This window comes from Neovison vison, chromosome 11 (assembly GCF_020171115.1).
Source record: "Neovison vison isolate M4711 chromosome 11, ASM_NN_V1, whole genome shotgun sequence".
NCBI classification, from domain to species: domain Eukaryota; kingdom Metazoa; phylum Chordata; class Mammalia; order Carnivora; family Mustelidae; genus Neogale; species Neogale vison.
Window position 1 is genome coordinate 177,689,015 of NC_058101.1, and position 27,332 is coordinate 177,716,346.

General features: G+C 37.8%; 1 protein-coding gene across 4 annotated transcripts in view; it reads left to right on the forward strand.

Moving 5' to 3' along the window:
• The window catches only part of NSD3 (nuclear receptor binding SET domain protein 3), a 124,646-nt gene that overhangs the window by 86,610 nt on the left and 10,704 nt on the right, over positions 1 to 27,332 (forward strand). For 3 of the 4 annotated variants that reach the window (XM_044225366.1, XM_044225368.1, XM_044225367.1), the window contains exons 13-19: positions 4,604 to 4,801; positions 5,269 to 5,442; positions 9,965 to 10,111; positions 13,507 to 13,663; positions 19,048 to 19,250; positions 19,976 to 20,088; positions 20,667 to 20,936. In XM_044225366.1, the coding sequence (XP_044081301.1) occupies positions 4,604 to 4,801; positions 5,269 to 5,442; positions 9,965 to 10,111; positions 13,507 to 13,663; positions 19,048 to 19,250; positions 19,976 to 20,088; positions 20,667 to 20,936 (1,262 nt within the window). The remainder of the gene's footprint in view (positions 1 to 4,603; positions 4,802 to 5,268; positions 5,443 to 9,964; positions 10,112 to 13,506; positions 13,664 to 19,047; positions 19,251 to 19,975; positions 20,089 to 20,666; positions 20,937 to 27,332) is intronic. The other variant, XM_044225369.1, reaches the window with a different exon arrangement.

Here is a 27,332-nt window from a genome sequence, read left to right on the forward strand (position 1 = left end):
GCCTTTTTTTTTTACATAGGGCAATTTAATCATTTTGGCAAAGTTTAACCTTTAAAATTTTAAATTTCTCAAAGTTATTTTAAAAATAATACTATCACTTTCATATATACATACATGTTGATATATAATTTGAAATTATAGATTTGTAACAAGACAACAACCAAAAAAACCTTACCATACTTTATTTACAACAAAGCCAATTTAAAAGATACATATTTGAACATCAAAATTGTAAGTACTAACTTTAAAGAATTTTTTTTTTTTTTAGATTTTATTTATTTATTTGTTAGAGAGAGCACAGGAGCAGGGTGAAGAGCAGAGGGAGAAGCAGACTCCCAATAAGTAGCTCTATCCAGAGACTCCAGGATCATTACCGGAGCCAAAGGTAGATTCTTAACTGTCTGAGCCACCCAGGTGCCCCTTTAAAGAATTTTTATAATTCAGCCAATTTGTAAAGGTCAGGTACTTCCAAAATAAAATCTTTCTGTAAAAAATCAAAACAAAAAACTATTTCATTAACAGAAACTATTCCATTTTTTTTCAGATTTTTTATAGCATTATAAGAAAAATGGGCAAAAGACTTGAACACTTTCCAAAAGATGATATCCAAATAGCCAGTAAATAATCACTTAAAATTTTGTACGTAAAATGGACACACAGTGAAAACGCCTATCCTAATAAAAGAGGCAGAAAATTAGCCACAGAAAAGACAATTACTTTCAAAGAATAACAAAAGAAATAACAAAAATGTTATAATTTGCAGTTCTTTGTTTACAACTAAACATTTTTTTCTGTCTTTATTGAGTCTCTAGTGAATGATCAGTTCATGGTTTGTCTATTTGTGTATTGTGGTAGTAAAGATGTTCCTTGCGTTTGTTAGTATTTTAAATTTGTTTCTAATTAGACAAATAGTATATAAATACCATCTTAAGAAAATGTTATAGTTCAAGCAGGTGTGTGTACACCCACACACACCTACACACACTTATGTAACATTTTTGTGTGTATGGTAACAAAAATGTATTAATTGTTCTGCAGCTTGATTTTTTTCACTATCTTGGACCTCTTTTTATGTCAATACAAATATGTTCTATTTAATTTACTACATAGTGTTCCATAGTATGCATATATTACAGTTCTATGCATATATTACTGTTCTGCTATTGAAGGACATTCGAGTTGCTTTCAGTTCTTTGCACTTAGAAACAGTGCTTCAGTCGACATGCTTTTACATGTACAAGTCTTCCCCGACGTAGACAGCAAAAACAGAACTTCTAGGTCCCAGAAAGTGAATGTACAATTGATGGATACTGCCCTGTAGCCTTCTAAGGTAGTTCCTTCCAACCTGAACTCCTACTAGCAATATATCAGAGCACCTGTTTCCTCTTACTTCATCTACAGTTTGTATCATCAAACCCTTTTTTCTTGTTTGATGAATTTTTAAAATGTTACTTGGGTTTAATTAGCACTTACCTGATTACTAGTGAAGTTGAGGGTTTTTTTTTCCCACATGTTTATTGGCTGTTTGTCTTTCTGCTTTCTGTAAACTGCCTCTTCATATTCTGCCCACTTTATTTATTTATTTATTCAGTCAGTCAGTCAGTCAGTCATTTTTAAGTAAGCGCTCTGGCTCAATGTGGGGCTTGAACTCACCACCCAAGATCAAGAGTCACATGCTGTACTGTCTGAGCCAGCGAGGCACTCCTGCCCACTTTTTTATTAGGCTGTTCTATTTCTTTATTGATTCATAATTCTGTATAAATCTTGTTCAGTTACCTTTGCTTATTTGTTGCATATATTTTCTCCGTATGTGATGTATTTTTCCACATCTGCCCTGTTCCTTCTTTTTTACCTGTTCTATTCTAATTGACATTATTTCTAGCTTTAAATGTTTGGCAGATTGTAGAACCTTCTGAGCTTAAAGTTTTCTTTGTAGGAAGGCTTTTAATTATAGGTTCAATTTTTAAATAATTTATGGAACTATTCATGGGTGTTGGTAATTATGCATTTTTAAGAATTTGTCCATTCATGTAAATTTTCAAATTTATTGATAAAAATGTAGTGATATCCTTTGTTTTTTTAATAGTTGTAGGATTTGTAGTGATGTACCATTTCTCATATTGTTAATATTGGTGCCTTTTCTCCCTTTATTAGTCACTCTTGCCAGAGATAGCATTTTTATTAATCTTTTTCAAAAAAACAACTGTTGGGTTTTTTAATCCTTCCCAGTGTATATTAATTTCACTTCATTCATGAAGAGTGCGTTTACTGGATATAAAATGCTGGCTTAGTAACAGTTTTCTTTCAGCCCTTTAGAGATAATGTCTCATTGTTTTCTGACTTCCATTTTTCCCTTGCTGTCAGCTCTCAGTCTTACTGTTGCTTCTTAGAAGGTCATTCATTGTCTTTTCTGTGGGTATTATTAATATTTGTTTTAATAAATAAATTTTATTTTTCTTTGTTCTCTTTGTTCTTGATTTACTAAAGTTTGAATAAGATGTGCAGTTGTGATTTTGTTTTACATTAGGATTATGAGTTTTCATTTTATGTCTGTTTTACATATGGAAATTGTAAGTGACTAATGGAATCTGTCTTGTCTTTGGTAATTTCTTTTACTTATTCTTGGTTGGGAAGACCTTCCCACTGTCACCTCCCATATGTTGAAAAATTCTGTTCTGGGTTTTCTATGGATTAATTTTATTATCGAGTGAGAAGTGAAGATCTAAATTTTTTTTTTAGTGCCTTATCTCCAAATAAATCAATTATTCTAGCCAAATTTATTAAATAACCCTTGAAGCATTCCATGCTCATGGATTGGAAGAAAAAACATTGTTAAAATTTCTGTACCACTGAAAACAGTCTACACATTTAATGCAATCCCTGTCAAAATACCACCAGAATTTTTCACAGTGCTGGAACAAGCAGTCCTAAAATTTGTATGGAACCACAAAAGACCCAAATAGCCAAAGCAATCCTGAAAGCCTCACAATTCTGGACTTCAAGCTATATTACGAAGCTGTGGTCATCAGAACAGTATGGTACTGGCACAAAAACAGACACATAGATCAGTGGAACAGAACAGAGAGCCCAGACATGGACCCACAAACTGTATGGTCAACTAATCTTCAACAAAGCAGTTAAGAGTATCCAATAGAAAAAAAGACAGTCTCTTCAACAAATGGTGTTGGGCAGACCGGACAGCCACATGCAAAAGAATGAAACTGGACCGCCTCATACATCATACACAAAAATAAATTCAAAATAGATGAAAGACTTAAGTGTGAGACAGGAAACCATAAAAATCCTAAAGGAAAACACAGGTAGAAACCTCTTTGAACACAGCCTTAGCGACTTCTTATTGGACATGTTGCCATAGGCAAGGGAAACAAAAGCAAAAATGATCTATTGGGACTTTATCAAGTTAAAGATCTTTTGCACAGTGAAGGAAACAATTAACAAAACTAAAAAGCAGCCTATTAAATAGAAGATATTTTCAAATGATATAGCTGATAGAAGGTTAGTATCCAAAATCTATAAAGAACTTACCAAACTCACACCCAAAACAGATAATCCATTTAATAAATGGGTAGAAGACATGAACAGACACTTTTCCAACGAATACATCCAGATGGCGAACAGACACATGAGAAGATGTTCAACATCACTCATCATCAGGGAAATACAAATCAAAACCACTATGGGATACCACCTGGCTGAAATTAATAACACAAGACACAACAGATGTTGGCAAGGATGCAGAGAAAGGGTAACCCTCTTGTTAGGATGCAAACTGGTACAGCCACTCTGGAGAACAGTTTGGAGGTTCCTAACAAAGTTAAAACTAGAGCAACCCTATGATCCAGCAATTGTACTACTAGGTATTTACCAAAGGATACAAAAATAAGGATTGGAAGGGATACGTGCACCCAATGTGTATAGCAGCATTTTCAACAATAGCCCAACTATGGAGAGAGCCCAAATGTCCATCAATTGATGAGTGGATAAAGAACGTTTTTGTGTGTGTGTGTAATGGAATATTATTCAGCCATCAAAAAGAATGAAATCTGGCCATTTGCAAAGATGTGGATGGAGGTAGAGTGCATTATGGTAACGTGAAGTAAGTCAGAGAAAGACAAATACCATATGCTGTCACTCGTGAGGAATTTAAGTAAGAAAACAGATAAACATGGGAAGGGGGAAAACTAAAAAGAGAGAGGGAAACAAGCCATAAATGACTCTTAATTATAGAGAATAAACTGCTGGGTGATGGAGAGAGGGGGTGGGGAATAGGCTCGATGAGTGATGGGTATTAAAGAGGGCACTTTTTTTAATGAGCACTGGGTGTTGCATGTAAGTGATGAATCACTGAATTATCCAGAAACCAGTATTGCACTGTAAATTAACTAAAATTAAAATTAAAAATGAATTAAAATAAATAACCTTTTAATTTAACAACTTATTTTTCAATACCTTTTTTTGTATGTGAAATTCTTACACATAATAGTACTGTCTTTTTGGGAAGTAGCTCTTTGATGTCATTTGCTGCTTCTATTTAAAAAGAATATGCTTTATTTAATCTGTGTTTTCTCAACCAATTTTTCAGGACAGCACCCTTGTTTTTCATGTAAAGTGTCTGGTACAGATGTGAAGCGTTGTTCTGTTGGCGCTTGTGGGAAATTTTATCATGAAGCCTGTGTCCGCAAATTCCCCACTGCCATCTTTGAATCAAAAGGATTCCGCTGTCCTCAGCACTGTTGCTCTGCCTGTTCCATGGAGAAAGATATCTACAAAGCAAGTAAAGGTAAAACAGAGTTAAAAAGTGGGACTAAGGTTTTTTTCTTTTTAAGTGCAGTAGCTAATAATCACATCATTTTGAAGAGTATTAGGTAATTATCCATCTCTGCATCTGTAGATACAACCGCTCAGCCACAATAGCAACGGTAAGTAGAGATTAGGTTCTAATTCAGATCATGAGAAGAAAATTCCATACATTCAAAGTTACCCTTGAAAATTTCTTTCACAGGTGATATTGAGACCGTCATCTCTCCAGCACTGGAGCAAACAAGTTTTTCTTTGAGTGATCTCTCAATGGGTCCTGCGTTTAGGGTCCTGCATAGGAATAACAGAGCCACATATATGGAGAAAAATATTATCTTACCATAACAGCATCACATGGAGCCCAAAAGAGCCCAAATCCAAAAAGCTCATTTACAGCCAGCTGATTCCTAATTATGTAGATTTTGTTTTTTCTGGTTTGTCTTTAAACAGGTCGCATGATGCGATGTTTGAGATGTCCAGTAGCCTATCACTCTGGAGATGCTTGCATTGCTGCCGGCAGCATATTTGTATCCTCCTACATGCTCATCTGTAGTAATCATTCCAAACGGAGCAGCAGTTCTTCCTCTGCCATAAATGTAGGCTTTTGTTTCGTTTGTGCGAGAGGTGAGTGTCAGTCCTTTCCCTTTCTTTCTTTGAGTTCATTGGCATATTTCTCCATCAAACTAGAGTTTCAGTAATATCCCTGAGAGAGTAACACTTTTCAGTAGTCCCTTTTGTAACATTAAACGTTCAAATTGTTAGAACATTAATTCTTCTTTAAACTAATGTCTGCATTTTTTGAATAATTTAGAATTACAGATAAGTTCTTAGTGTTTCTGTATGGAGCATCAAAAGATTAATCTATTCCCTTCTGTAAACAATTCTATTCAAAGTAGACTCTTCCATGTCATATTCTTTAATCCAGAGTTTTTGCCTGATTTTGATTTTACTTGGAAGGCAAGCGGAGCACATTTATTTTTTAATTGTTTATGTTGTATTTTATCATATTTTGGTCTGGCATTGCGGAAGGCCTGATGGGATACAGCCAAGACAACATATGTGGTGGTGGTAGCTAAGAGCCAGCAATACAAGCTTTCTTACTTGCCACCTGTTGATATTTAAGTATGCCAAGAGATTGATCAAGTAAGCAATATTGTGTCCCTGAGGGGGTCAGTGAACTTGAGTTTGTGATAAATATAAAATAGAATTTCTTTAGTTGAATATATTACAGAATATTCAGTTTTACAGAGTATCTCAGCTATATTATAATAAAACAATTTCTAGTATTTATTAAACATTTTAGAAATTAATGAATATCCCCTAATGCAATTTGGTTTGTTTTTGTTTTTGGTTGTTTATTTTTTTAAATACAAGTGCCAAGTTTTCTGAACTTACCCTAGTGGTGAAATAATTGAAAGGACTCCAAGGTGTATCAAGCTTATTAAATTATATTTAGACTAAACTGAAGATGAGGTGTTTGGTTTGGTTTTGATTTTATTTGTTTTTTGTTTTTTGCTTTAGGAGATAGTTCTTTTAATTTGGTGAAAGTACTATAAAGTATTTTAAAATAGAATTTAGGTAGTGTGACAGATCTTGAGTTGTTTTGGTTTTGTGTCTTTTGTTAAAAAAAAAAAAAAAAAATAGCCAGAGGAGGTTGGTAGTAAAAGATCAAGTAAGTGGCAGCCCTTCTGGCAGCCAGCTGAGTCCATTGTATGTACAGCTTTCAGTTTGCCAGAGTTTGTGGTGAGCACTTGGGGCTGTCTCCCATTAAGAGAGGGAACTTTGTGTCTTTCTCTAGCAGAGAAAGAACAGCTGTATTCTGCTCTGAAACCTGGCTGTTACCTGGAGGAGTAGGTCTGAAATGTTTTGTGCCACATTATAATAGGTGGCAGAAAGGATTCAAAATCATCCAAAGAAATAAAAAGACACCCCTGATGTCTTTATGGTCTCCCCATGCCCAAGAAAGTGATGGTAGTTTAGAAATAGTGAGTTATCAACTGACTGGCTAGCTTTAGAGACTTCACACAGATGAGTGTCAGTGATAACATGAAGTCTGTTATCACCTTGTAAACGTTTTATTCTGTGTTGCTGGGCACTTGATATTACTTGCTTTTACTAGGGCTCATGCTAGAGAGTGTGTAACTGAGCCAACATTTTATTTTATTAAGTTTATATATTTGAGATAGAGCAACAGCAAGAGAGTGAGGGGGAGTGCGCATGAGCAGAGGGGTGGGGAGGCAGAGGGAGAAGCAGGCTCTCCAAGCAGGGAGCCAGATGTGGGGCTCAGTCCCAGGGCAACCACTTAACTGACTGGGCTACCTAGGCACCCCTGAGCCAACATTTTAAGTGTCAACTTTATAATTATCATGTTGGCTTACTTGGAGTACATTCTGAATCAAGTACCATCAGTATATTAACCACTACTTTCTTTTCATTCAACAATTGAGAAACATTTAAAACTGGTATTTTCAATTAAAGATAGGCAGAAAAATGGCCCTTTGTCAAGGAGCCTAGTTTTATAGAGACTAACCATTATAAGTTTAACTTAAATGCCATGATTAAAAGCTTGAAGTAATGCAAATTAGGGGAAAACTCATGTTTTACAGGATCTGTATCTGTATCTTATCAATTTGACAGATATCTGAAAGATATACTATATTTAAATGCCTATGTAATCAAGATTATTTAATTCTCAAATATTTTAACTATGAAACTTTGTAAAGAGAAACTTTCATTTTCCTTTCCAGCAGTTTATAGAAATTTATTCTAAATAGATCAGATATTGGGATTTTAGAAGGCTAAGTCAACAGTTTTTACAAGTAAATAATATGTGTTCTCTCGTCAGTTTTTACAGAGGTCTGATTGTAAAAAAAAAAAAAAAAAAAAGAGAGACCTGATTGTACTAATCCACACATAAAAAAGGAGGCTTTAATTGTATATGTTTTGGTATTAAAAAACTTTGTTTTGGGCGCCTGGGTGGCTCAGTGGGTTAAGCCGCTGCCTTCAGCTCAGGTCATGATCTCAGGGTCCTGGGATTGAGTCCCGCATCGGGCTCTCTGCTCAGCAGGGAGCCTGCTTCCTCCTCTCTCTCTCTCTCTGCCTGCCTCTCTGCCTACTTGTGATCTCTCTCTCTCTCTCTGTCAAATAAATAAATAAATAATCTTTAAACAGATTTCCTTCTGCCCTTTAAAAAAAAAAAAAAAGAAAGAAAAAAGAAAACTTTGTTTTGCTTTTGTTTCTTGCCTTATGTGGAGTTTTGCCCTCCTTACAAAGGATTTTTCTAAGTTCATGGTTATTGGTTGTTTAAAATCATTCACCTAATTCTTTTTTTTTTTTTAAGATTTTATTTATTTTATTTATTTATTTGACAGAGAGAGATCACAAGCAGGCAGAGAGGCAGGCAGAGAGAGAAGGAAGCAGGCTCCCCGCTGAGCAGAGAGCCCGATGCGGGGCTCGATCCCAGGACCCTGAGATCATGACCCGAGCCAAAGGCAGTGGCTTAACCCACTGAGCCACCCAGGCGCCCCCATTCACCTAATTCTTAAGGACTGAATAAATATCTAGAAATGTTTTTAGAAACGTTTCAAGGTACAGAGGAACATTGCTCCTCCCCTGACCCTCATGGTGCCATAGAAGAATGTTCAGTCATGTTTCAGTGTAGTATACATACATCCTTTAGGGATACCTTCCAATCTGGACAGGGATGGTGGCGGTGATGGGTGTTGTAAAGTCGAGTTACTTAACATTCTCTCCCTTTCTTTGTAATGGTAATTTATAATAGAGAAGGTAGATTAGGGCTTTCTTTTCATTTTAATAAATACTAACAGTTTTTTGGTATCTGTAAATCAAACTCTACTGGATATGCAATCTGAATGAACGGTCACAGTTGCCTTAAGGAGTTATTTCCCCATTTTATGTGGATGAGAACACTGAAGCACAGATTACATCATTTACCTAAAGGTCGCAGAAGTTTAAATAGAGGGACTAACATTTGCACCCTGTCTTTCTCATTTCAGTCCCACTGTTTTTTACACTACACTGCTTCTCTCTATTAAATGCATAAAATTCATTTGACATTATATAACCTTTTTTAGAAGACTTTTATGCTATTACCAGTTAGCAATTTTAAGTTCCATTCTGTCCTCCAGGTCGGAGATGTTTCTTAAATCTTTCTCAGTGTAGGGTAGCACCCATGGCAAAAAGTAAATGGTAACCCCTTGAAAAACAAAACTCTTACCTCTTCTCAAAATGATCTCTATAAAACTTCTGTCATGATCTGTATTGTGAAGTCCAGATCACTGTAAACTGTCTAATCACGAAACAGAAATGTTCCCTGGTCTCACTTCCCTAGGTTTGGGAGTGGCCTGTAATGAACTCAGCAAAGGGTAAGTGGATGGGAGGGAGAGGAGAGGTGGGTGTCACAAGTGGGTTAGAGCAGATCTTCTATTTCCCTCCAAATAGGATAGCTGGATTGGTAGGTCAGAAGAACTGTCTTAGTAAACCCTTGGGTTGGTTATCACTTTATATCATGGCAGGGAAAAGTGTAAATGGTTTGGGTTACCTTAGTGAAGTTCAACAAATTATGGCTCCTTTAGAATCACGTATCATGCTGATAGAGAATAGCTTCATTATCTGGCAGAGAAAGCTAGAATTAATTTGAGATTATCTCAAGATATGACTAGAGAACAGGAGAGACTCAATTCTGCCTTTCGTTATTACTTGATACGTTGAAGGTGGATCAGTGTCTCTACCATGTTATGTAAATAACTCTAATTTGCTATTAGGTGACATGTCATTTTATTTCTTTGGATTGTCATCATAGTACTTGTAAATATTAAGGAATGTAGCTTTGTCTTCCATAGGGGGTTTTAAGTATGACGTCAAATGCAGTTTATATCTCCAAATTAACTTGCAGTTTTCTTCTGGGTATGTAGGTTTTTGAGGGATAAGGCACTGAGTAGCTCAAACTCCCTTAAACAATTCTGGCAACACTCTTCCGTCAGATCTTTCTTTTTCTTCATATTCTCTTTCCCCCCACCCCCAACTTTTAGCACAGCTACATAATAGGTGTTGGTTTATTTTTTTTCCCTCATGGAATCATGGGTAGTTTCATTGCAGCTCATCTCTTTCTGTTTGTTTCGTATAGGGCTGATAGTTCAGGATCATTCAGACCCCATGTTCAGTTCATATGCCTATAAGTCCCACTACCTACTGAATGAATCAAATCGTGCAGAGTTGATGAAATTACCTATGATTCCTTCTTCGTCAGCTTCCAAAAAGAAATGTGAGAAAGGTAATAATCAAAATAGTTTATCTCTTTTATTTTTGCATTTCCTTTTTTTTTTCTCTTTAAATGAAGGGGGGGAAATGTATGCCTGTCAAGCACCATCTGTTGCTTTTGGTAAATTCTACCTTGGTGGTTGTGACTGTGTCTTCATATGGCTGCAACATTATTAAAAAGGGCTTAAAATAATTCCATTATTACAAATTCTTACCTGCTTACTCTTCTCCTTGAATAAATTCTCACACATTCCATGTATCTGTGGGTTATTAAAATTGAAAGGCTAGGATTTTGCTTTATATATAGAAAGATATTCCAAAGGCTCTTTCTCTTCTGCCTGATGTAGAACTACCATTCATGTTAGAAAAGAATAGACGTGACGTAAATTTTTCTGAACTTTCAGCTAAAAAATGAGGGTAGGTTATTAAAAGAGGGAGACCAAGAGATTGATACTTAAAATTTTGATTTTAGGGTCTATGCTGTCCTTTTGTTTCTTAAATGTTTTTATTAAGATGCTATGAAAACTAGTTGCCCTTCTCTTAGGAGACTGGGGAGATTGACCCAAATGGGTATTGAAAGGCGACCCAGCTCAACTTACAAACTGCTTATGGGTAATTTATCTACAGAGAACCAAGAGCTAAATGTATATTTCTCTTCTCCCAATTAATTTAACCTGTAGAAGAAACCCATTCCTTGTATTTAGCCTTACATAGCCTACTTGTAACTCAGGGAAAAAGTAATTTAACAGTACTGTATTACTTAGGGAGCCATTATCCCAGAGGGTAAAATGAATTATCAGGAAGGTGAAGGCCTTTTCCTGTATACATTCCCTTTATGATCTGGGGTCCAGGTTCAGAATCTTTAAAGAAAAATTAGTACATACCTAGTAGACTGGGTATATTTGAAATAAATTTTTTTTTTCATTCATTGTGTTGCCTGCTTGATGTATCTTTTTTCTTTGTCAGACATCTGAAATGGCAACCCATGACTAAAAGAAAATACAACTAACTAAACAGGGTGACTAGAACCTGTGGAGAAGTAGCTTGGAGAGAGTATTGGCTTGCTTGCTTGTTTGTTTCTTTTCCGTTGAAGTCAGAGGATGTCACCTGACTGGTGATACCACCTACTTCTAAAACAAAGATGGACAGAGCAGTCTGACTAACACCATAATGCAATAAAATTAGACGACCCGAGGCATTCATTTTGGGAAATGCCTTGTTTCCTACTGGCGCCTTTATAAAATTAGATTAATTCAATTGTTTCTTATGTTGTTTTCAGTACTCAGTATTGACCTTGACATGAATTGAAATTATTTTGAGCCCTCTCTTTGCTTAGCTTGAGCCATGTCTTACTTCTTGCGTCCTAAAGCAGTTTTCTTGCATAGCACCAAGGTGGATTGTTCATATTTTCATTTTTCTTATGTATTTTTTGTCAAAAAATCATGGTGATTTTCGTTGACGATTCTGGGTCTGTATTTCCTCTGAAATAAGTCTTTTAAGTTTTGATTTTAATTAAGGACTATTCCGTTATGTTAAAAAATGACCAGGCTGACTTTTCCACATCAGCTCTAATAATCACACGTACTCTAAAGCGGTTTGCTAAGACTCCTTTCCCTACTGGTCATTCCTTTCTGATGGAGAAGTCAGTTATCTCATTTTTACTTGAAATTTAACGGAATTCCCTACCTAGGCTAAGAGCATTCAGGTAGCTAATCTGTAGCTTGGAGAATTGGAACAATGAATCCATATTGAAACTGCGAAGGGAAGAAAATCTCAATGATTAAAGCAAAGCTTTTAAGCAGAGGAAATATAGTAATTTATTTCATCCCTGATTGTAATAAAGATTTTCTTTTTGTTTTTTGTTAATCAGTTAGACGTTTGAAAGTCTATAGGAGGAAAAGATTTTCTGGAAAATTGATAGCAAACCCTCAAAAGGTTGGAGCTGTGATTTCATAAAGTTGTGTAGAGGGCTCTTAACCTTTTGCTTATGAGATTTTAAATCTCAGTATATTCATGGGTTACGGACCTGATTTTCCAATAGAATTAATTTTTTTTTTCGTAAATGTCTGTTATATTTTATCTTCAGTGGTTAACATCCTTCTCTGTCACTTGTTGAAATACCTGATAGAAATAGCTAACCTCCCCCCAAATCTCTTTTATTTCTTTATACTTAAAAATTCTCTTTTGTTTTGTTTGCTGCACTTGTTTTGGTCTTAATCCAGAGATCATTTTTTGTATTTCAAAGGAGAGGATTTTGCTAGGAGAGGGATCTCCTTGAGTGTGGTACTTCATTCTACAGTGACATTTACTTAGTTTTATGCTATAAAGCAGTGGTTCTCAATATGAAGTCAGAAAAAGTTATGTAAACAATTTTTGAACTATGTTTAATATTTCAGAAAATCTAACAGAATCACACATTTGCGCAAAATAAGGCTGCATGCGTTTCTTTATATTTGGCTATGATTTGAACAACTTAATCTGATAAGACTAATTTTACTATTGGGATCAGAACCTCTGATTGGCAGTTACATATTTCTTTGGTTAATAAAAACAGGAGAAATTGTTACCTTTAACAGGGGTTTTGATTTCTGGGGTTTTTTTTGTTGTTGTTTGGGCTGGCTTTTTGTTTTTTGGGTTTTGTGGTTTTTTTACTTTTTGCTGCTGTTGTTTTTTGTTTGTTTTTTTGATAAAATATTAAAAAAAAAAAAAAATGAGTCCCTGAGGAAGGGAAAGGGGATTCTTGGTGATGAAAAGTTACAAACCACTGCTGTATAGCTTGTTTGACTTTATTTTTACTGGAAAGGGAAATGATAATGTTTTATCACCAATTTGAGAAAGTACAATCCTTTGCTTTTTTGCATTCTTTTATGGGGAAAGAAAAAAGTACCGGTCAACCTATTGGCTATCTTCATTCTTGCTAATTTTATTATAAAGGGATTGAGTTAACTGTGGTACTGGATTAAAATATGAAGATGACCACTGCTTGCTTTCTTAGCTCCCAAGGAGAAAAGAAAGTAAGTTGCTACATATTTCTTTGAAAATCTGCTCTCAAATCTATTCAGTCTAAAGATCGTATGCATCTGTTATGTCATCTGTTAAAGAGTTTTAGCTGCCTGCTAAACTGATACCTCAACTGCCCACCTTTCTGAGGGGTAAAGACCTCAGTAATGTTTTTCATCCTCCTCAAAAGCTTTGAGTCTCTGGACATGCAGCCCTGAAAAGGACTGGAAATAGCTAAATCTGTTCATTTGCTTTCTCTTTTAATCCATCACTATAGACCTGACTCAGTCCCTTTATTTTCCCCCAATTTGAATCAAAGTTAATGCACTTAAAAGATAACTTTCTCTTTCCTCTTTCTTGTTCTCTTTCCTCTTTTCTCAGTTATTAAGACTGTTTATTTGTTTCAAGGTGGAAGATTGCTCTGCTGTGAATCGTGTCCAGCTTCCTTCCACCCGGAATGCCTGAGCATAGAAATGCCAGAAGGCTGCTGGAACTGTAATGACTGTAAAGCTGGCAAGAAGCTCCATTACAAGCAGATTGTTTGGGTCAAACTGGGAAATTACAGGCAAGTTTTTCCAAGGACAAAGAGGAAGTATTCAATCATTGTTCAGACACAGGTGTTCATAATCTGTATACAAACTGGCAAGGAGATAGGTAGAACAGCACAGAGCCACTTCCTTAAAAAAAAAAAAGAAAAGAAAAGAAAGAAACAGAAGAGAAACCTGTTTTGAGTTAGTTTAGTTTTTAGAGGACTGGGAGGTTAGTTGTTGTTGGATTTTTTTTTTTTTTAATTGGTTGGTTGGCTTGTTTTTATGTTCTGAAAGTTATTTTATACTAATGAACTATGTACCACTAGATTTTGGAATAAAATGTCTTATGTAGGTAGTAGGGAAGATGTTGATTTCTCATAAAATGAAGACTATATCCTGGCCAAAGTAACTCTCTTTTCCCATTTTAGTTCCTGCTAGAAGCTTTAAACTGCGTGCAAGCAGAGAGCTTTTTAGAATTTAAAGAGAAATTATTTCATTAAGAGCTTTTAGTTTTTAAGACTAAGAATGTGTGATTGTCATTATTTTCAAAAAACTTTCTCCTTTTAAGAACGCTCTCCTTAGCAAGCCTCCACTGAGCAGGAATAGTGATTTATTTTTTTAAAAACTCCACATTTTACATTTTGAGGCACATTTATCATTTTACTAATAGATATATTCAAGAGAGCACAAATGAGAATCTGCTATTCAATTAGAATACTAAGTAAAATCTATTTCTGTAGAAATAGATTTTAGATATTTCTATATATGTATATTATATATATATAACAAACATACTGTACTATTTTAGCAATGGCTGTGTCATTTTCTCTGTTTTAAATACTGCTGCTTGCTTACCTATTTAACTTTAAAAATTTTGTTTTTAGCTGAGATAAGGGGCCTTGAGGTTGAGAAGCAATCCCCCATACACACTATTTTTTTTTTAACATATGACAGAAAACCTCAAAGTTCCCCCCACCCAAAAAAAATTGGCAATTAAATACATAAACTATACTTATACTTCTGGCAAAAGATAGGAAGTTTTGAAAAGCAAATGTTAAGCCAAAGTAAAAAGTTTGCACTTATACTTTAATAAGAAAAGACAAATACCTTAACAAGAACAGAGACAAAGAAGGGAAAGCTCCAGTTTGCCAAAGAATAGCAAAAAGAAAATAAACATGTGAAAATTGCTGACCCTCAGGGCACGTGGGTGGTTCAGTCAGTTAAGCGGCTGCCTTCGTCTCAAGTCCCACAGGAGTCCCCCGTGGACCCCCACATTGGTCTCCCTGCTGAGGCATCACATTAAAACTGGAACTGTCTGTGCTTTGACTTAGCACTTCCCCTTCAAGGAATTTAAGGGAAAAAATTGGACAAGGAGGCAAAAATGTATTTATAGGAGTGTTCATTGCAGTATTCTTTTTTTAAAAAGATTTTATTTATTTATATGACAGAGAGAGAGATCACAAGTAGGCAGAGAGGCAGGCAGAGAGAGAGAGAGAGAGGGAAACAGGCTCCCTGCTGAGCAGAGGACCCTGAGATCATGACCTGGGATTTGTCAAATAAATTACAACATATCCATAACCATAGAGGATAATGCTGGTCTCTGTAGTAACATAGATGATATCCATGATATATAGTTGAATTTAGAGAGGATGTTAAACAGCATATATGTTATCTTTCCATGTGTTTACATGTTTTTTAAAAATTGTAGATGTAGATATGTTTATTTTTTTCGACCCAGAAAGAAATACATCTAATGTTAAAGTATGAGGCATAAGATTAAAGGGGAGGCATTTTCAAATTTTCTATATACATTTCTGCATTGTTTTAATTTTTAATCACAACTGCTTTTTATAATTAAAAATATATCTTTCCAGGGTGGGAAGGGGTGTGAGTTTGACAATTGATAAAACATTGCTATATAAGAAATATCTAAAACAGTGTAAGAAGCCTTCAGATCCTCACATAAATTTCAGACTGTATACTTTTTTAAATTCTTTTTTTCGGTTTTGGTTTTTTTTTTTTTTTTTTTTAAGATATAACTGACATAACATATTAGTTTCAGGTTGATTCAGTATTTGCATATGTTGTGAAATCATCACCACAACAAGTCTAGTTAAGCAGCACACATAGTTACAGACTTTTTTTTGCTTGTAATAAGAACTTTTTGTTGTTATTGAACAATTCCATTTATATGAAATGACCAAATTAGGCAAATCATTAGGGACAGAAAGCAGATTAGTGGTTTCCAAGGACCAAGGTGGGTGGGAGTAGGGAGGGAATGCTCATGGGTTGCACAGCATTGCAAATGTACTAACAACTATAGTATATGCAACTTAAAATGCTTAAAATGGTGAATTTTGCCTCAAAAAAAGTAAAAGTAAAATAGAAAACAAAAAAAACCAGGTGGCTCTAATAACTTCAAGATGCCTTTGAAATGATACCTCCATGGCAACAGTCTCTGAAGAGATATAAGAACTTTTAAGGTCTACTCACTTAGCAACTTTCATGTATACAATCCAGTATTATGAACTGTGGTCACCATGGTGTACATTACAAATTTCCTTTATAAAAAGTTATGAATATGAAAGTATCTGCAATTAATTTTCTTACTTACATTTTAATCACATTATATTTTTAAAAAGCCCAAGTAGTGCTCTCACTGGGGTTCATAGCTCAATGAGATTTTATATCAGGTCAGGTTATTTTCACATGTTTTGCAAAGACTCCCATCCATGAACTAATTCTTTTTTTTTCTTTTCTTTTCTTTTTTTTAAAATTTCTTTTCAGCGTAACAGTATTCATTGTTTTTGCACCATATCCAGTGCTCCAGGAATACGTGTCCTCCCTAATACCCAGCACCTGGTTCCCCCAACCTCCCACCCCCACCCCTTCAAAACCCTCAGGTTGTTTTTCAGAGTCCATAATCTCTCATGGTTCACCTCCCCATGAACTAATTCTTAATGTATTTTTTTTTTCCAGTCAGGCCCAGCTGGGTCACATGAAGCTGTTTCTTTTCAATAACTGGTTACCCCAATGCGAAGCCTCCTGGGGGAAGTGAGGAGGACCCAGAACAACCCCTGGCAGAAAGTGTGCCCCTTCCTAATTGTCCTAGTGAATGTAGTTATTGTGTACACACTTAATACCTTAAAATGAGTTAAAAAGAACCATTTCCTGGGGCACCTGGGTGGCTCAGTCAGTTAAGTGTCTGCCTTTGGCTCAGGTCATGATCCCAGGCTGCATGGGGCTCTCTGCTTAGTGGGGAGTCTGCTTTTCCCTCTCCCTCTGCTGCTCCCCCCATTCCCTCTCTCTCAAATAAATAAAATCTTAAGAAAGAAAGAAAGAACCATTTCCTGAAATACTGATTACACAAAATAGTGTTTTAATAATTAGAGCACAGACTCTTGCCTACTTTTTTTTTCCTCTCTCACTTTTTTTTTTAAGAGAGAAAAAGTGAGCACGTGACCTGGAGGTGGGGGCAGCAGGGGCAGAGCTCAAAGCCTGACTTGGGATTTGATCTTGTGAGCCTGTGATCATGACCTGAGCTGAAATCAAGAATCAGTTGCTTAACTGACGAAGCCACCCAACTAAGCCTGTCTTGCCTACATTTTAAATTAATTCTTAGGGCTGCCTGGGTGGCTCAGTCAGTTAAGTATCTGCTGTCAGCTCAGGTCATGATCCATGAATTCTGGGATCAAGCCCTCCTGGGCTCCTTGCTCAGCAGGGAGACTGCTTCTCCCTCTCCCTCTGCCTACAGAGCTCTGCCTTCGCATGCACTTTCTCTCTCTGTCAAATAAATAAATAAAATCTTTTTAAAAATTCATTCTTAGGTGACTATAGGGTACTTTTTAGATGAAACATGTTCAAGTTCTGCACTATAAATCTGGGAGTGTAATTATGTTTTGTTTATCTTCTAAATAATATAATTACTCATTAAGTGAATGATTTTATCAGACATCTGTAAAGTAAAAGATGGAAAAAATTTAAGTTTTTGTGTATTTACTGTTCATATTGATTATTTTACATACTACCAAAACTTAACCCTTCACTGGCCCAATTGTTGGAAATTATCAACTGTACCTCACAAAGATTTCATTTAGTGATTGTTGTATAGTCAGTCATTGCATGAAACCATTGTTTTCATCCTGCCCCAGATCTCACATTATGATGTGAGATGAATTAGATTCTGAAATACATACTTACATAAACCTCATACATATGACCAAAAATTATTTACCCTTATTGATTAGAGAGAAGAAAATGCTTGTTTGAATGGAAGTGGTCATTCTTTACTATAGCATCTGTTTATTCTCAGATGATTCCCGTGCTCGCTTCAGCAGCACATATACTCAGATGATTCCCTTGACTACTAGAAATAAACATTTATACCTTGAAAGATAATCTTGGTATTAAGAATGCCAAATTTGGAGGAACACATGACGTTTTTAGGATTGAAGTTGGGTTTGGAATAGTAAAAAATAGTAAATAGTAAAAATGGTAAATTCTGATTCTAAAACTGGGTAGTGAGTTCATTGTTATTCTGTTTTTATGTTTTTTTTTTTAAAGATTTTATTTATTTGACAGAGAGAAATCACAAGTAGACAGAGAGGCAGGCAGAGAGAAAGAGAGGGAAGCAGGCTCCCCGCTGAGCAGAGAGCCCGATGCGGGACTCGATTCCAGGACCCTAAGATCATGACCCGAGCTGAAGGCAGCGGCTTAACCCACTGAGCCACCCAGGCGCCCCTGTTTTTATGTTTTATAACTTGTATGTTCATGATACATATTTCTTTATATCAAGTATTTATTTTTTTATTTTTTAAAAGATTTTATTTATTTACTTGAGATTAAGAAAGAGCAGGAGCAGAAGAAGAGGAAGAAGCAGGCTTCCCACTGAGCAGGGAACCTGACATGGGGCTCGATCCCAGGACCCTGGACTGAAGGCAGACGCTTAACGATTTGAACCACCGAGGCGCCCCACATGAAGTATTAATTTTTAAAGAAAAAACTAGATTGGGTGTTTAGGGTATAGTTTATTTAGTCTGTGTTCACTAATTCACTAATACCTATGGGTTTTTTTAAAAGATTTTATTTATTTATTTATTTGAGAGAGAGAACAGCAGTGGGGAGGGGCAGACGGGGGGAAGGAGAGAGAGTAGACTCCCCACTTAGCAGGGAGCCTGATGTGGGGCTCAATTCCTGAGCCTAAGGCAGATGCTTAACCAACTGAACCACCCAGAAGCCCCTCAATATGTTTTTAAATGATGTGTGGTTTGGTAGGGTTAACGATAAACAAGGAATTTTTTGTCCTTAGAAACTGAATGAAAATTGCAGGTACAAAACCTCCCCCTTGCCCCGGGCCAGCCATGTAAAAGAATGGTATGGTTTGTTCATTCTCTTGATCTGAAATTGCTTTTGTTTTCAGATGGTGGCCAGCAGAGATCTGCAATCCCAGGTCTGTGCCACTGAACATCCAGGGCCTTAAGCATGACTTGGGGGACTTCCCTGTGTTCTTCTTTGGTTCTCATGACTACTATTGGGTACACCAGGGCAGAGTGTTCCCTTATGTTGAAGGAGATAAAAGCTTTGCTGAGGGACAGACTAGTATTAACAAGACCTTCAAGAAAGGTAAGTTGAATGATGTTTATAGGGGCTCAAAACTAAGGGGCTCAACTCCACGGTTGATTTCTTGCCATGTCCTGACTTGCGTAGAGAACTTTCACCAGGTGTTAGGATCCAGCGCCCCTACGTATCCAGTCACGTTAGAGCCACATCTTATCCAGTCAGTTAGAGAAATACATTTCATTATAGTAGACTCTGCCATCTGTGTGAAAGGAGTTTCTTCTGCGATCTTTCTACAAACATAGAGATTATTTTGGAAATAATCTTCTTAATCAAGTGAAGCTCCCTTGCCACAGAAGAGCAGTAAAATCTTCTCACAAAGAGCCTTACAACTGTTTTTGCAACAAGTTTCCAGGAAGTTTTCTTTCTGGGTAAGAGTAAAATGAATTTAAATCTTGTACAATTTAAAAAGCTGTGGAGTTTTTCGGTTGGTTGGTTGGGGGTATTTTGTTTTTTTGTTTTTTTCTTTTTGCTTTACTTGGAAGAGTCTGATTATTGAAGTAGGACCTCTTCCTTGAGGCAGCAGCTTGCACAGAGCCCAGCTTTAACCCTAAATAAGTTATATCCTATTTCAGTGTCTTGGTGGAAAATGGTCATTTCCTGAATAATTTTAAAAAGAAAGCCTCAGGCCAGATCCAGGGCATTGAGAAGGCAACGTAAAGCTGCTCTCCTAGAAGTTTTTTGGGTTTTCTTTTTGGTGTTTATATACTTTGTTTTGTCTTTATTGGCAGCACTGGAAGAAGCTGCAAAACGTTTCCAGGAATTGAAAGCACAAAGAGAAAGCAGAGAAGCGCTAGAGACTGAAAAAAACTCAAGAAAACCTCCTCCTTACAAACACATCAAAGTGAGTCTCTGCCCATGAAAACATTAGTATTTGACAGGCAACAGGAAACGCATTACTATCTTAGTCATTAGAAGGCACTTTCTGACTTATGAAAACTTTTGCCACTTACCACCCCAGTCTTCAGTTGAACAGACCGGGAGCTTTGGTTGGAAGCATAAAATGGGAACTGGGGCTGCTGGGGTGTGAGGAGGCCGTTGATAAGCCCTCTTATGACTGGGAGCAACGTGTTCCATGTGGAATCCTGTCCTTGCCCAACCAGGTTGTCCTGCAACCAAATGAGAATGTAGGTGTTTAGCTCCTCCAGAAAAGCCCACGGTTGTCTTCAGTTAGGAAATTTCCGTCAACTGGTAGAAGAAATACACAGGATAAATACGGGAGAGTTTACGTCAGACTTTGGTATTTCTTTCCACTCGGGAGAGGCCATTTTGTTCTTAGCTTCTTCAGGGGAAATTGAGGTTAAAATAGAAAGAGCCTTTCTCAGAGTCATGCCGTGAGGCAGTTGCCGAGCCAGAAATCACCTGGATGTGTCTGATGTTTCCGCTGAAATTCTTGATCTTCTTTGTGCCTTTGTCTTCTAGGCTAACAAAGTGATAGGAAAGGTACAGATCCACGTTGCAGACCTGTCCGAGATTCCCCGCTGCAACTGCAAGCCAGCCGATGAGAACCCGTGCGGCCTGGAGTCGGAGTGCCTGAACCGCATGCTGCAGTACGAGTGCCACCCGCAGGTGTGCCCGGCCGGTGAGCGCTGCCAGAACCAGTGCTTCACCAAGAGGCTCTACCCTGATGCCGAGGTCATCAAAACAGAGCGAAGGGGCTGGGGCCTCAGGACCAAGAGGAGCATTAAGAAGGTAGCGTGGGACAGGGGCTGGGCGGACAGACGAGGGTCTGTGCCTCTCAGAAGATGCTTCATCCTTTCGTGGGGATGGAATACATAGGAATTTAGGGCAAAATTTTGAAACTTTCCAAGGTGAGGGTTGGGCACTTCTTGAGTAAAGCAGAAGCAGTAGGAAGAGGCAGTAATAAAATACACATAAACTTTGGGTGTCCTATGATTAAGCATAAAAAGGAGAAGGGACAGTGGTCATTTTCACTGTGAAATATTTGTTTGTTAAGCAAAAGAGCTATAAAAGGCTCCGCAGAGGCAAAAAAGTGCAATGGTTAGAACATACTGGGATGAAAGCTAGCAAACCCAGGACTCCGTGCCTTTGTCCTCATTCCTTGGCCCTGAGGCCAGGCAGGGCCAAGTCACAACTCCCTGAGCCTCAATTTCCTCCCCTCTCCAATGACATGGTAATCCCTGCCCGCATATTTGAAAGGGTTGCTACCAGTCTCAGATTAGATTATGTATGCAAAAGCAACTGGCAAAAGTTGAGATCTTTGACCCTTACAAATTATCTTTATTCTTAAACTTGGAGGCGGTTTTTCAGAGCACTGTCTTTGTAGAAAAAATTTTAAATGCAAATAACTCAAAGAAAAATGAAAATCTGCAGCAAATCCTACTGTTTGAACAGTGACTGTCAAACTTCAGAAATCCTGGGAATCTCCTGGGATCTTACCAAGAACAATGTCTTACTGAAATATCTGGGACAGGCCTGAACAGTGTGCATTTTAAAACCAGGCCCCCAGCCCACCTCCATCATGCTCCCCTTCCCACTACTTGCCTAGTGCCCACAGAGGGAGAATGCAGAGAGGCTTCCACTGAGAGAAAGCAGGTAGACATTTAAAGCTACTCTTGACATTTTTGTACCTGTTTAAAAAAAAAAAAAAATCACCTCTGTAATTAAGAAGTACCATATAATATAGGAAAGAGAAACAGTACAAAAAAGATGATAAAGAGTGAAATTCCTTCATCCCTTCCATCTCCTCACCAGACATGACCATTATTAAGAGGCTATCATGTAGCCTTTTATAACCTTTTCTACACAGTTATAAATGTAAATGTATATATAAATACATATTCTGATATTCTATACTTATAGGGTTTTAAAAACATAAATAAGATACATATTATTTTATTCCCCTTCATATATCATAAATACACCTTAATGCCAGTACATACAGATTGCTCCTCATTCTTTGTAACAGTCCCATTGTATTCTATAGTAAAATGTACCATAACTTATTTCACCTATTTTCTAATTAATTTATATATATACATTTCATTCTGTAATGACCATTCTTGATCATCTATCTCTATGCACCCAGGTTTTTTTTGAAGATTTTATTTATTTATTAGAAAGAGCAAGCACAAGCAGGGGGAGGGGCAGGGGAGGAGGGAAAAGCAGAGGGAGAGGGAGAAGCAGACTCCCCAGTGAGCAGGGAGCCCGATCCCAGGACCCTGAGGCCAAAGGTAGATGCTTAACTGACTGAGCCAAAGGTAGATGCTTAACTGACTGAGCCACGTAGGCGCCCCTTCAGGTACCCGTTTCTCTAGATTAGATTGCTTGAGGTGAGACTCACGCAGTAAGCACGTGTTTGTGAAGCTGCTTCAGTGTGCCAGTGATTCCTCTGGGTATTTGGAAAAACAGTAGTGCACAAGACACCTTTGTGGGTCTGCTGGAGACAGGTAATAAACAGATATATGATGTTGAGTACCGCTAAAATGCTGCAGAGAAAAAGAGTGCAGTCAAAGGGGAGGGCTGGTGACGGGGATTGTTTTTTCAGACTGCTTGGGTAAGGAGGGCTGAGGAGGTACCGTTTGACGTGAACATGAGGGAGAAAGCCGTGCAAGCACATAAGGGAAGAGAGCATTCCAGACCGAAGAAAAAGCAAGGACAGAGGCCTTAGCATGCTCCAGAAACAGCAGGAGAGCCAGTGCATCTGGCGAAGGAGGAGGAAAGGGGTAGTTGGTAGGTAGGAGATGCTAGAGAGGGTGGCCTGGGGCTAGATCCTGTGTGGCCTTAGAGGCCACAGGAGGGAGGCTTCTGGAAGATTTTAGTGGGAAGTGACTTGATCTGACCTGATGTGTTCATTCTCTATTGCTGCATAACAATAATACTGCAAGCTTGGGAACTTAAAATGTAACACATTTTATTTTCTCACAGTTTCTAGGGCTCAGGAGTAAGACAGTGCTTGGCTAGATTCTCTACTTAGGGTTTCACAGGGTTTTAGTCAGGATGCTGTCAAGGACTAGATTCTCATTCTTCTGCCTCAACTAGAGAAAGGTCCACTTTCCTGCTTGCATGGCTATTGGTAGAATTCTGCTCTTTGCTCCTGTGGGTCTGAGAGCTTTGGGTGTTTTCTTGGTCTCGGTTTGTTGTTGTTTTCATTGTTTTGCTGCTGTTAGCTTCTAGAGGCTGCCCATGTTTCCTTGCCAGATAGGGTTCCCCAACATGGATTTTTGCTTCCTCATAGCCAGCGAGGGGGAGAGACACTCCACTCCAAATGGATGCTAACGTCTTGATGTAACAAACTCACTTAATCACATACATCCTGTCACCTTTGCCATGGTGTATTGGTTAGAAGCACATCACAGGTCCGGTTCACTTAAGGACAGAGGATCACACCACGGCGTGAGCCCCAGGAGACAGGCATGTTGGGAGCTATCTTAAGTATCTGTGTGCCACCCTTGGGGTTCAGAAGAATAACTGGGTGTAGTCTGGGGAATTTATGGTCATGGGGAAGGAGTAGCAAAAAGGAGATCATTATTATCCAAGAGAGAGGATGGTGGTGTGGACTGCTAGGATTGTAGCAGAAGAGAAGTGGGTGGGTTGCTGACATTTTGAAGGCCGAGCCAACAGGATTCACCAATGCATTAGATACATGGATTGCATCCCTTGGCCAAAGGCCATTAGCATTTAAAATGTCATTGTAGGTAGGGTGCCTGGGTGGCTCAGTTGGTTGTGTCCAACTCTTGGCTCAGCTCAGGTCTTGATCCCAGGGTCATGAGTTCAAGCCCTGGACACAGCATGGAGCCTACTTAATGAAACAAAAGTCATTATAGAATGCAAAAAAAATTCTCTAAGCTTATTATTTTTTTAAATAATGTCTGCACTCAACATGGGGCTCAAACTCACAACCATACTATCAAGAGGAGCACACTCTTCCAACTGAGCCAGCCAGGTGCCCCGAGAATGCAAAATTTTTGATGTTACTTTAATGCCATGCATATCACATATACAAATTTTTGCCTGTGACTTGGGGAGTTTTAGGGGTTATCCTGAAATTTATCCAGTTTAATATCGTGTTAACATCTTTTAAGAGTAATTGCATTTATTTTAAAATGTATTCTAATTTATTAAATTGCTATAATCAAGAGAAAAGAAAAATACAGCTAGGATTATTCTGCCAGTTAGCTCTTGAGGAATTCCTAATGTAAGACAGTTGGTCTTCTACAAAATAGCTGGAAGTATACGTTCCTGAAAAGCAAAATCATGAAGACTGAGTAGCAACATAGAAAAGATTTTTGGTGAATTGAGGGTACAGAAGCCAAATATGAAATTGATTGTACACAGCCAGTTCTCTCCTTTTTATATGTAACAGATTCCTGAAAATGTGTGCCAGAGCCAGTAAGAGACTGCCTGTTACAGAGTGATTTCTTTCTCAAAAATTAAAAAATATATATATTAATTATTGAATTATACCCTATCTTTTTGCCATAGTCTTTAAGGACAGATTTCTAGCATTTTTAAAGTTCTCTATTTGGTCATTTTTGTTCACAGTTGAATTCACAGTTAATGGGTGTCTTTTGAGTTTGTCTTTTTATAAGATTTTATTATTATTTTTTTTAATGTGGGGCTTGAACTCACAGCCTCAATGGAACTCAAAAGTTCCATGCTCGGGGTTCCTGGGTGGCTCAGTGGGTTAAAGCCTCTGCCTTCGGCTCAGGTCATGATCCCAGGGTCCTGGGATCGAGCCCCACATCGGGCTGTCTGCTCCTCAGGAAGCCTGCTTCCTCCTCTCTCTGCCTGCCTCTCTGCCTGCTTGTGATCTTTGTCTGTCAAATAAATGAATAAAATCTTAAGAAAAAAAAAAAAGTTCCATGCTCTGACAACTGAGCCAGCCAGGTGCCCCACAGTTAATGGTTTTAAGTCCAGTAAGCAACTCTTTAGTTTTTTGGTTTTTTCTTTCAGATTTTATTTATTTATTTGAGAGAGAGAGAGTGTGTGTGTGCACAAAGGGTGGAGGGGCAAAGGGATAGGGAGAAGCAGACTCCCTATGAGGACTCGATCCCAGGACCTGAGATCATGACCTGAGCCAAAGGCAGATGCTTAACCGACTGAGCAACCCACACACCCCGGTAAGCAACTCTTTGAGGCTAAGGTTTGTCCCTTTAGGACATCTGAAATGTTTCTTTTACAAAATAGCTAGGAATATTTATTTACAGTGTTAGCAAATTGATATCAGCACTTTTAACTTTCCTGTATTCATTTTCATAAAACAGTAAATATAAACCATAATACATGATACTCAAGCTTTCACAGCCACAGAACCATTTCTTTAAATGAAACCTTACCTTGAATCCTAATATGTGGAAAAGCTGATGTATAGCCAATTTGGTTGCAGTTCTGCTCTGTGGGTTTCAGTTAAAAAAAAAAAAAAAACCCTGCCATTAACCCAGTCTTGCATGTATGGCACCGGCACTGGGCTAGTTCCAATATAAAGAGGAGTTCTCCCTTGTCTTAAGTAAATAAAGACTAGACTGACTTTTTATCCAGTCAGTTATTCTAAAAAACAAACAAACCGACCATGCCATTAAATAAGCATAGTGTGGTGAGGAAATCTACCTGTGAGGGCGGTGGTCCCACGTCATGGTGCGAATTGCTCATCAGCTGTGTCACAGCCCGGGCTAGATGGAGGGAAAGCCTGGTAAGGTGACAGAGCATGGGGCTCAAATGTGCATACCCTCCTCCGTCCTTCGTGAGAAAGGACTGGAAGGAAAACATAGATGCAGTTATCAATTAAATATATTTCTTTTTCTTTTTTTTTGTATTTGTACATTTCTTTTTCTAACCTAATTCTTTGTCATAGCCCAGAGGTCAACTTTTGGGGCCACCATTCCCTACTGGAAGCAAGTATGTAGCTCCTTGAGGCTGACTCAGAGCCTCACTGACCCCACTAACAGCAGACCGCCAAGGGAAGGGACATGCACAGGACATTAGGTTGGTTTCTTCCAGTCTGACCCATTAACTTTTTCTCTTATTACAGAAGTGACAATCTTTTTGTTTTTATCAGTAGAGGAGGATTAAATATTTGTAAGAATGTTAGCTTATGTTCTTAATGATATGCCAAAATCAGAGAATATGGTACTTCTCTTTAGATTACTGATATTTACTCTCAATTCTCTCAATTCAGAATACTGAAAAACTCTCAATTTACTCTCAAATACCGTGAATCTAAGTGATTAAACCATGAGTTCTAAGAACTAGTGAAAATTTGTATAGGGGAGGAAGTCAGGGTGGGAAGAACAAGAAGTCTGGTGAAACAATAAGCAATACATTGTTTCCTATGACATTTCTTTTCCTATATGAAAAAAGTTCTGTAGGTAATGCTCTTGTCCTGGATTGAATCAGCCATGCTTTGGGGGTGAAAGGGTTAATGACTGTGAATTTATAAACACAAGATGTTGAATTATATATTTACCTTATGTTAAAAGAAGCTAGTCATGGGGCGCCTGGATGGCACAATCAGTTAAGTGTCTGACTCCTGGTTTCTGCTTGGGTCCTGATCCCAGGATCCTCGGATTGAGCCCTGTGTTGGGCTTCCTGCTGAGAGCTTCTCCCTCTCCCTCTGCTCCTCCCCCTGCTTGTGCTCTCTCTCGTTCTCCCTCTCACGTAAGTAAAATCTTTAAAAAATAATAAAAGAATCTAATCACTGCACACCTGTGAGAACAGCAGAATGAAAACTAGTTGGCAGTGCTGGCAAGGATGTGGAGAACTTGGGTCTCTCCTGCAGTGGGAAAGTATGATGGGGATGGAAAATGGTGCAAACACTCCAGAAAATAGTTTCTTATAAAACTAAACGTAAACTCACCATTTGACCCAACCAGTTGTACTCCTGGCCATTTATCCCAGAGAAGTAAAAACTTATCTGTACACAAAAGCTTTTTACCAGAATGTTCACAACAGCTTTGTTTGTAATAGCCCAAATATGAAAACAATTCAGACATGTCTCAGGAGACTGACCCAGTAAACAAACCGCAGTGCGTCCACAGTGCGAAAGTGTGCTCAGCAGGAGAAAACAGACTGGACTGCGGACACACACAACTAATGGGTCAGGTCCCAAGAGAATTAAGAGTGAGGGGG